The following is a 9,495-nucleotide window of genomic DNA, read 5'->3' as shown; positions in this document are numbered from 1 at the left end:
ACCCCTCCCAACTACCCTCCATCTACATGAGGCCCACATCTGGACAGGAAGGGGGAATGTTCTCTTGCCCTCAAGGGACTCCCGAGGCACCCAGCACGCAGAACCTGTCACAACTCACCTCCGTCTTCGGGAGCAGCCTGCCCTCCACCCAGCTGCTCTCCCAGCTGTCCTCTCCCTTTAGCCCTGCCCAGGCGGCTGCTGCGGGGCAGGGAGGCGGGAGTTTCCCTTGCATCCCAAGCAGTCCCGAGGCGCCCAGCACTCAGAACCTGTCACAACTCACCTCCGTCTTCGGGAGCAGCCTGCCCTCCACCCAGCTGCTCTCCCAGCTGTCCTCTCCCTTTAGCCCTGCCCAGGCGGCTGCTGCTGGGCAGGGAGGCGGGAGTTTCCCTTGCATCCCAAGCAGTCCTGAGGCTCCCAGCACTCAGAACCTGTCACAACTCACCTCCGTCTTCGGGAGCAGCCTGCCCTCCACCCAGCTGCTCTCCCAGCTGTCCTCTCCCTTTAGCCCTGCCCAGGCGGCTGCTGCGGGGCAGGGAGGCGGGAGTTTCCCTTACATCCCAAGCAGTCCCGAGGCTCCCAGCACTCAGAACCTGTCACAACTCACCTCCGTCTTCGGGAGCAGCCTGCCCTCCACCCAGCTGCTCTCCCAGCTGTCCTCTCCCTTTAGCCCTAGGTCCATCCTTGGCACCCTCCCCACCCAGCGGCAGCCCTTCCAGCCTACCCAGACTTCAAGCCCTGTCTCTGCTCCCTCTGGCTCTTGTCCCCCCTCCTACATGGTCCCCTCTTGGGATTCTTATGGCGGTTTGCAGCTTCCAGCCCCTGTCAGTGACCCCTTTTCCCAGTTCTCCAGTGAGATCTTCCCCCCCAGGATCTGACCCTGGAAGGGCCGCCCGGCCTCAGCTGCCCGGCATGCCCAGCATGTCCCCGATACACCCCTCCCGCTATGTACACTTCCCTGACGAAATCTATACTCTCGGGGGGGACCCCTACCACGGCCCCTACAGTCCTGGCCAATTCTCTCCCTATTCTCCAACCAGCATTTTCTCCCAGACAGACACCTGCAGTCCAATCAGCCTTAGTAACTCTTTTGCCCCACTGGTCCCAGGATCCCCTGATATGTCCAGTCTCTACAACACCCTGGGAGCCTCCAGCCCTTTCAGAATTGTGCCCCCAGCCAGCTCCCCTGACACATCCAGTTCTTTTGGTCCAATGCTCCCAGCCAGCTACACTGGCACCTCCAGTGTCTTTGGGCCAATGATCTCGGCCAGCTCTGGCAGGGGCAGCCCACTGATCTCGTGCCCTGAGTTCTCCAACCTCATGAGCCCCCTGTTCCCGGACAGCTCCTGTGGAACAGTGCCCAGCCCTTACAGTTCTCTGGGCGCCACCAGCCCTTTTAGACCAGTGGCCCCCACCAGCTCCCCTGACATGTCTAGTCTCTACGGACCCATGTTGCCAGCTAGCTATGTCTCCAGCCTCTACGGGTCAATGGTCCCAGCCAGCACCACCGGCTTAGGCAGCCCAGTCTTCTCCAGCGGCCCCTCCAGCCTCTTCAGCCCCTTAGCTCCAGCTAGCTCTCCTGGCACTATTTGTGTCCCATCGCCCATCCAATATTCCCCACTGGTCAGTTCACCTGTCCCAGCCATGAGCCCAAGAGCCATCTCACCACACATGCTGCCCAGCCCCTTGGCCCAACCCGTCAGCCCAGAGCCTGCTGAGAAGAGTGATCGCCGCGCACAAGCTACTCCCACGGGCAGAGGTAAGACAGTCCATGGAGGGAGAGGGAAGACCCAGCACAGATGGGGGGGGGCTCCACTGCACCCAGCATGCCTCTGCCAGGTTCTAACTGTTCAAGGCTGGTGGGACTAGCCTGGCCCTTTGGGCTGCAGGGAACAAGGCCAGCAGAGAAGTATGTGGGGCTCCTTTGGGCCTCTCCCCCTAAGCAAAAAAACAAAAACAAAAAACGGTTGCCTACCACTTTGGGCAGGTAGAGGTCAGTTCACCTGCAGACCCCTCTCCCTCTCTGCTCAGCCATGCCAGCCCACTAGGGCTGCCCCCGGAGGCTTCAAGACCTTCTTCCCAATTGGGCTGCCTTTGGGCCTTTGAGAGTGACCAAGAAGTCACTGGACCCATCCTCATCCTGAGGCAGCACAAATCCAAGCATTTGGAAGATCCTGCCAGGAAGTCCTTTCCTGTTTTTGGACCATTCCCCTCTGGCAAAACGGCCATCTTTCCTCTCCCTTGGCTACCAGGAATCCTGGGAATCAGGCTTTCTGGTACACAGACGTGCCCGTCAGATGGGTCAGCTTTCCAAAGGCTGCCCGGGGCAATCCCGAGGGCCAGAGGGGCTCTCCCCATGGTCTGTTGTAAGTTATAATATGTGACACATCTTTCAGCTTGGCCAGGTAAGATTTTGCCCCTGAGAACATGGCAGGCTGTGTGTAGCGACAGCTGTCTTTGCTTTGGGGTGGGCGTCCCCTGAACTTTGCCTGAAGCTCTCTGTTAGGTCTAAGGGGAGAAAGCTACGGGTCCACACCAGATCTCTAGGGAGACCTCTTCTGAGATAGACGTTCAAGGCACCAGGCTAAAATGTGGGACATGGGGTGCTCTTCTCCTGCCTTAGACACAAAGGCTGATGGTGACCTTGGGCCAGTCCCTCCCTCTGAGCCTAGGAAGAAGGCAGTCAAGGAGGAATGGGGGGTGGGGGGTGGGGGTACGATCAGCCAGGGAGCTCCTCCTTCCAGAGGAGGAGCTAAGCTGTTTCCCCAGAAAGGTGAGCCAAAGAAGGAGGCCAGGAGAACAGGGGCTGTGGCTGAAGAAGAGGAGCTGAAGAGCCCCCGGGGGCAGTGCCCTTTGCATCCACCCAAAGCACCTTCCGGCATGCAAGGAACACAGCCCTCATCTCTGAGAAAACCTGAAATGGGTGATGGGGAAATGCAGCCCAGAAGCCAGAGCTGTCATCTCTTTCCCCCTTCTCGTGTCCCCCAAAGACTTGGAGGCACCCCACTCCCCCAAAGGAAAGGGAATCCCAGGACCAAATCACCAAATTCTTTTCAGCTAGAACTTCCTAGAGGCCCCTCCCTTTTTCCTCCTCCCCCAGCCTTTTAAAAAAGGTGGTCTTTTAAGTTACGGTTTTCATTTTGGCCCAGAAATCTGTGGCACATCACCCAGGGAGCCGCTTGCCAGGCAAACGGCAGAGAAGTAGGTATTTCAAGAGATACATCAAGGGGCTTGTTTGGTTTTATCCTGGCCAGAAGATTCCCCCGGGGTCCTTTGCCATGCTTGGAGGCATGTCCATTGAGGGGCTCCCGCAGAAGGCAGGGGGGCTTCGTTCAGGGCCCGCCACCTTTAGGAACTGTTCGCAGTTGCAACCTTTATGACCGATCCTCGCATTTACTTCACAGGTCTCTAAAGCAAACGAAAGCTGAAGTAAGTTCACCAGCACAGTTGTGGTTTCCATTAGCGACCGGTCACGTGATCAAAATTTGGGTGTTTGGCAGCCCACCCCCACCACAGGATTGCTTCAACTCCCCTCTGCCTCTCTTCCCTATCCCCCCAAATCTACACCCTTTTGGCCACTGCACTCACGGCTGCCCCTCCTGAGCCGTTCTTCGTGGGCTTCTTGCTTGACCACACACAGCCAGCTGAGCCCTTGGTGGGCTTTCCTGAGCCCTTGGTGGGGTCACTGTTGGTGGGTTCCTGTGAGGTCCAGCTCAGAGGCTGCCTGGCAAAGGGCTGGGTGGGCAACCCTCAGCAGCATCTGGAGGAAGAAGAGGGGGCAGGGCCTCGGGGTGCAAGCAGGCATGGGGTGATTAGCACATGGGCCCTCTTCCCAGCAGCAACCACCCTTGGCCCCATGGATAAACAAGAACCCCCTTCATAAACAAAACAATTGGAGGAACAGCTGTGCTCCCCCAACCACCTGATTGAATGCCTAGGGAAGCCTCATCTTCTGAAAGGCCACCCAGGTCTCCATGAGGTGGGTCTGCCCCTGAGAAGGCCGGACTCCCAGGCCCAACAAGAGGGCATCGCTTGACAGAAAGGACCTGGAATGGGTCCCGTCTGTTAAGTCTGGTGGGGAAGGCAGAAACAGTGGGGGAGAGAGAGGCAGTCCCGCAAGAAATATGACCGTGTTCTGGATGGCTTGATAGCCGATAACCAGCACTCTAAATTGCCTGCTGGGAGCCAGGGCGGCTAATGGGGCAGTGGGGTTATGTGGGTGCAATGAGAAAGACCCCAAACCACCCACACTGCTGCATTTTGCCACTTGCGAGCATGCTCCTATGGACTCTGTTACAGTAGTCGGTTCGTATCAGTTCACTGTACCTGTTACATGCTGAAATGGAGCTCCATGGGCCCAATCCACTTATTCCTCCCCACCTTATTTCCCATGGCTTTCCTGTACTTCCTTTTTAAAGAGCTGCAGAAGAGACTGACCCAAGTGGCCGAGAAGCCGAAGTCTTTTATTCAGAAGCCGATGAAGCTGTAAGAAGTGAGCTGTAAGGAAAACTGCTTTCCCCGTCTAAGTAAAAGACCAGCATCTCTGCCAGGAGGGCCCACAGGCTTATTTTGAGCCCAGTTGGCCAGCATGGAGCAGCCTCCTGACTAGCTAGTTTGAATGAGCAGCTTCAGGGATTGGGGTGTGGCAGCCAATCATCAAGGGACTTGCCGTTCAGCCCAATGAGACAAAGGAAGCAAGCTCCTTGTTGATTGGTTGCTGTTGCTACCTCAATCCCTGAAGCTGTCCTAAAGCAGGAGGCCTGCTGACCACTTGGCCGTAAGCAAAAGTCTTTTACTCAGAAGCTGGTGAAATTTTTTTCTTTAGATTTGCCATCAGCTGAATAAAATACTTTGGCTTCTCTGCCAGTGGGTCAGCATCTTTTGGATCTCTGGAGATCTTCAAAAAGTAAGTAATCCCTGGGAAATGGGGTGGGGAGGAGTAAGTGGAATCTGGATGCTAGCAAAGCAGGCCCAGTCTGTGGAGACCTGGTGGGGCAGGATGGGGGGGAAGCGATTGTGGGGACCCCAGAGGAACATGAGGTATCTCAGTGGATTGGGGGAGACCTGGCCTGCTTAGCGCTAGGGCCCCATGCTATTCCCCAGCCTAAGTTACCTCATGTGCATTTAATGACCTGCACACTCGATTAACAAATGCATTGAGGAAAGCAAGGAGTGATCACGTTCATTTAACATGATTCAATCAAATGAACCCCCAAGTTACAAGTGTAATTGGCAGGCTCTATTACATTTGTAACTGGAGGATTACCTGCATAATGAGAGTGAGGGATGGTCCCATGAGTCCCGTGTTACCCCTATCCCAGCCATTCCTACCCAGCTGGTCATTAGAGCAGAGAACCAGTTGTTAAATTATTTGAATCCCACCACTGAATTATAGGCCCAAGGTATAACCAAAGCCCCCTTGGCTCTTGTTGCCATCTACTCTTCCAGCAGGAGCCACACGAAACTGCACACTGACTTGGGGAATGATCCACACACAAATCTAAAGAGGGGAGACCCCCAGGACCCCAGAAGACAAGCTGCTGTCTGCCATCCAGACTCTCACTGCCTCCAGGCGCTGGGAAAGGAGCTCAATTATTTTGGATGGTTGGTTGGTCAGCCTGGGGTGGAGACGCATCACTAGCAACTGATATCTCAGCCCAAGCTGACCAGCTGCCTCACCCAGCAGCCTCGGGGTATGTTAAAGAAGGTCAAGGAGAGTTCAGGCCGTGGCTGGAATTGGCCCCGGCAAAGGAACTGCAACAGAATGCCCCCATTGCCAACCCCCAGTGGCCCAGAGTGGCATGTTAAAGGCTGCTGAGATATCAAAATAGGACCAGGGGGACCTCATCTCCCCTACCCCCCACCCCTTTCCTAGGTCTGCATAGGAACCTGCAACCACCCTTAATGCTGTTGCTTTGGTACTGCAACCAGGCCCAGCTGGGCTGGATTCAGTGAGGGTCTCTTAAAAAAATAGACCTTCAGGACAGAAAAAATCTTCTGTCCTGCAGAGACAGAATTTTATGTTATTTATTACTAAATTTATTTACCACCCATCTCACTATGAACCGACTCTGTGCCTCTTACAGCATGATCATTAACCATGAATATTCCTAACCCAAAAAGATGCCAACTCCCCGCCCTCAGCCAGCTTCTGTGAGAGCTCAATTCCACCTGGAGGGACAGAGATAGCTGAGCTCACAGTTCTGAGGACCCTGCATGCTTCTTCTACTTCCTCCTCCTCCTCCTCCTCCTCCCCTCCCCCACTGCTCCTTTTCTTCCCATTTTCTGCAAGGGCAGGGTCCACTTTTTTGGATCATCCAAATGTTGATCCATTGGTTGCAACAGGAGTTGACCAATCGGTTTGTCACCTGATCCAGACATTGTGGACTAAGGCAGAGTGCTTGGCCCAAAGTCACCAGCTGGATTTCATGGCTAAGACAAGACTAGAACTCATGGCCCCCGTTTATTGCCTGGTGCCTTAATCACTAGCCCAGACTGCTCTCACAAGGTCTTGTACACATCACCCGAGCCAAAAAGTTTGAAATGTTCAGGTCATCCGGTAAATCATCCTCGGCAGCTGAATTGCAACTCTGAGTGAATCCAACTGACTTGTATCTGGGGATCTGATGGGTCCTTGAATAATCTTCACCCCAGCCCTGCAAGGCTTCCCCTTGGCCCCTTCTTGCCCAGGAAGGATCCAGTCACCCTAAACAGACCCACCAGCCGGCTCCCTCTGGACACAAAATGACTCCATTTCACTGTCATTCTGTGTAGAGAAGGCTCAGGCCTGAGACGGGCCAGGTCCACTCTTGGGTTTGTTCCGGAAGCGTTCCAGGTGTCCCTTATGCCTCTCCATCACCTGGGGCTCCTCAAGAAACCCGCAGATGCTGTGAGATCCCCTGGCATGAAGAGGCATCTGACTGCAATCTGACCCACGGACCAGGTCACCCTCTCAGCCCACGCAGCCACCTGAGCCTCAGTGATCAGCCGCACTTCAGAGCCCCTAAGCTCCCTCCAGGACTCAGTGAGGGCTACGCAGGATGGACTTTGTAGTACTTGCAATATGGAATCTGTAGTACTGTTGCATTGGCTAACTAACATTAGTTTTCTTGTGTTTTAAATTTGCCTTTTACAAATGTATTGCTAGTAATTTGCCATGAGCCTTAATCTTCAAGAAGAATTAAAGCCTTTCTTTGATAAACCAGGCCTGGCAGAGGGATTTGAAACATTTGAAAAAGGCAAATGTAAAATACAAGAAAACCATGTTAGTCTGTGCAAGTACTACAAAACCCATACTGCAAGTACTACAAAGCCCATCCTTCCTGGCCTTCAAGAGCACCCCGTGGGGAGGGCTGACCCCAGAGCCAGTAGGCAAGGGAGCCTGACCAGCTCCAGATCACGTTGCCACCGCCACAGGGCTGATGCCTGACACGTGGCCTCTGTGGGGAGTGGAACAGCCAGGATTGCCGTGGTGGCCACCAACTCCCAGCTGCCTCAGAGCCCATACCCCAGGGTGGCAGGATACACAAATAACAAACACAGGGAGTCCTTGCTTAAAAACTGGTTGCTTAGTGACAACTCAGTTACAATGGACACCTCCCCCAAAATAGTTACTTCCACCTGGTTCTAGAGCTCTGATAGCAGCAAACTCCCCCACTCCCCCCATCGCATTTTGTGTGCCAGGCAACGGGTTCACTCTTATGGCCAACTGCAGGGTCCCGTGGTCACGTGACTGTGATTTATGATGGTTTCTAGCAAAAAGTGCCCTTAGGAATGAATGAACCCTATGATTGTTGTATTCACTTTATGACTGCCCCCAAAAGGTCATAAAAATCGGATCGGTCATGTGGGTGTCTCAGCTTATGACTGTCAAGATTTACCACAGAAGTTCCAAACTGCATTACGGTCATAAGTGGAGACTACCCTTTAGTTGCTGGAGTCTGACTTGACCCCTCTGTGAAGGAGCCCCTCTGAAAGGGTTTCCTGGATGACGAGCCCCCCACTTTGCCCACTGATTCCTGCATGCTGGGTTTTTAAACCTTGTCCTGGCATACTATGACCCCCGCAAAGTTGATCTGGACTCAGCTATCCCTAAACTCCGGTCAAGAAATGCAACCCATCCCCAGTGGGGACGAACCCTTTGGCCAGGCCAGGAAGAAGGTGAGGGAGGCTGGGGGCCTCTCAGACTGACCGGGGATTCTGCTCTCCTCAGATTCCAAGTCTGCCAACTTTGAACGTATCGTGGGGGAGGTGGCCTTCCAGCTGGACCGACGGATCCTCTCTAGCATCTTCCCCGACCGAGTCCGCCTCTACGGCTTCACCGTTGGCAATATCCCTGAGAAAATAATGCAGGTAAGACTGACACGGCCGCCAGTGGGCGCTTTGCCCTTCCGCCTTCTGTGGGGCCACAGCAGATACCCTCATCTCATGAGGCGGGTCTAAAATCTCACTTAGCAGTTGCCGTCAAACTCACGCCCCTCCAAGATTTACGTAACACCCAGGGTGGGCTTTACAGGATTATTGGGAGGACAAAGGTTTGGGCTATTAATGTGCCATCCATATCAGCCATGGGTTACCTCAGTTGGGGTGAGGGACAGAAAGAGGAGCACCAAACACTGGCGGCAGAGCCGATGCCCATCCTGCTGAGGCCTGGAGATCACATCCTAAGAATGCAGGAATGTCAGGTCATCTGGCTCTACGGGGAACCTTGGGATCTCCTTGGATCAGTGGCACCTGAGTGCCAGGCAATTCCAGGGTTCCCGTGGCTGTGAGGTTATTGCCGTCAGCACCAGTGCCAGGCCTCCTGCTTGCTCCTGAGGGACAGAGTGGGTGCTGGGCAGCCAAGCTTGAGCGCCCCAAAGATGATGATGATGAGGAGACTGAAAATGTGCTTCTTCTTCCAGCAGGCTGAAAATGACACCGTCAACCCCCTGACCCAAGAACAGCGCTCGGCCATGATGGACCGCTACAACGAAATCATGAACCGCCTGAAGCCACAAAACTACAACCCCGCCTTCCACCCCCAATTCACCGAGCACATTGTGAACACCTACGGCATCCTCCGTGAACGTCCTGATGCCTCGGGCTCTGAAGCTCAGCTGTATAATGATCCAAACTACCTGCACGAGGTGATTGTCAGCGTGGTGCCCCAGGACAAGGTGGCCGACTGCCTGATCCTGCTCAACTGCCTCCAACTGCTGTCCCAGGCCGATGGGAAGCCCCTTTTCATCTGGTGATCACGCTGCCTCTGCCCCCTTCCTGTCTTGCATCCACCACAAGCGCAATAAACCATCTGCGAAATGCAACGTGTGTCCTCTCGGGAGCCCTGCAGGGCCCATTGCTCACCAGCCTAAATCTAGCCCATGAGCCTCCTTGTTGGGAGGGGACCAGTCCTGCCCCCTCGTTAAGCAGGGAAACCAGGTCTGGCTTGGCACAAACCAAGAGGCAGAGTCCAAGTTCTCTGTCTAGGTAACACATTTATTTAGCATGGAACAAGAG

General features: G+C 54.5%; 1 protein-coding gene across 1 annotated transcript; it reads left to right on the top strand.

Moving 5' to 3' along the window:
- Positions 1-581: 581 nt before the first annotated feature.
- On the top strand, positions 582-9,269 carry LOC148126504 (uncharacterized). The gene is made up of 3 exons (XM_087931898.1): positions 582-1,756; positions 8,210-8,349; positions 8,901-9,269. The coding sequence occupies exons 1-3, from the start codon at positions 796-798 to the stop codon at positions 9,231-9,233; spliced, it is 1,434 nt and encodes a 477-aa protein (XP_087788024.1). The 5' UTR covers positions 582-795; the 3' UTR covers positions 9,234-9,269.
- The last annotated feature ends 226 nt before the right edge of the window (positions 9,270-9,495 follow it).

The sequence above is a fragment of the Pseudonaja textilis genome, chromosome 3 (genome assembly GCF_049901715.1).
Source record: "Pseudonaja textilis isolate UNSWEBS1 chromosome 3, rPseTex1.2, whole genome shotgun sequence".
Classification (NCBI taxonomy): domain Eukaryota; kingdom Metazoa; phylum Chordata; class Lepidosauria; order Squamata; family Elapidae; genus Pseudonaja; species Pseudonaja textilis.
The sequence above is the reverse complement of the archived record's forward strand: the minus strand, read 5'-3'. Positions and strand labels throughout refer to the sequence as shown.

Excerpts from the sequence above, each read along its gene's own strand:
- LOC148126504 (XM_087931898.1), top strand. The coding sequence starts at position 796 with ATGGCGGTTTGCAGCTTCCAGCCCCTGTCAGTGACCCCTTTTCCCAGT. Across the intron at positions 1,757-8,209 it reads AGCTACTCCCACGGGCAGAG|ATTCCAAGTCTGCCAACTTT; the intron begins GTAAGACAGTCC and ends TGCTCTCCTCAG. Across the intron at positions 8,350-8,900 it reads TCCCTGAGAAAATAATGCAG|CAGGCTGAAAATGACACCGT; the intron begins GTAAGACTGACA and ends TTCTTCTTCCAG.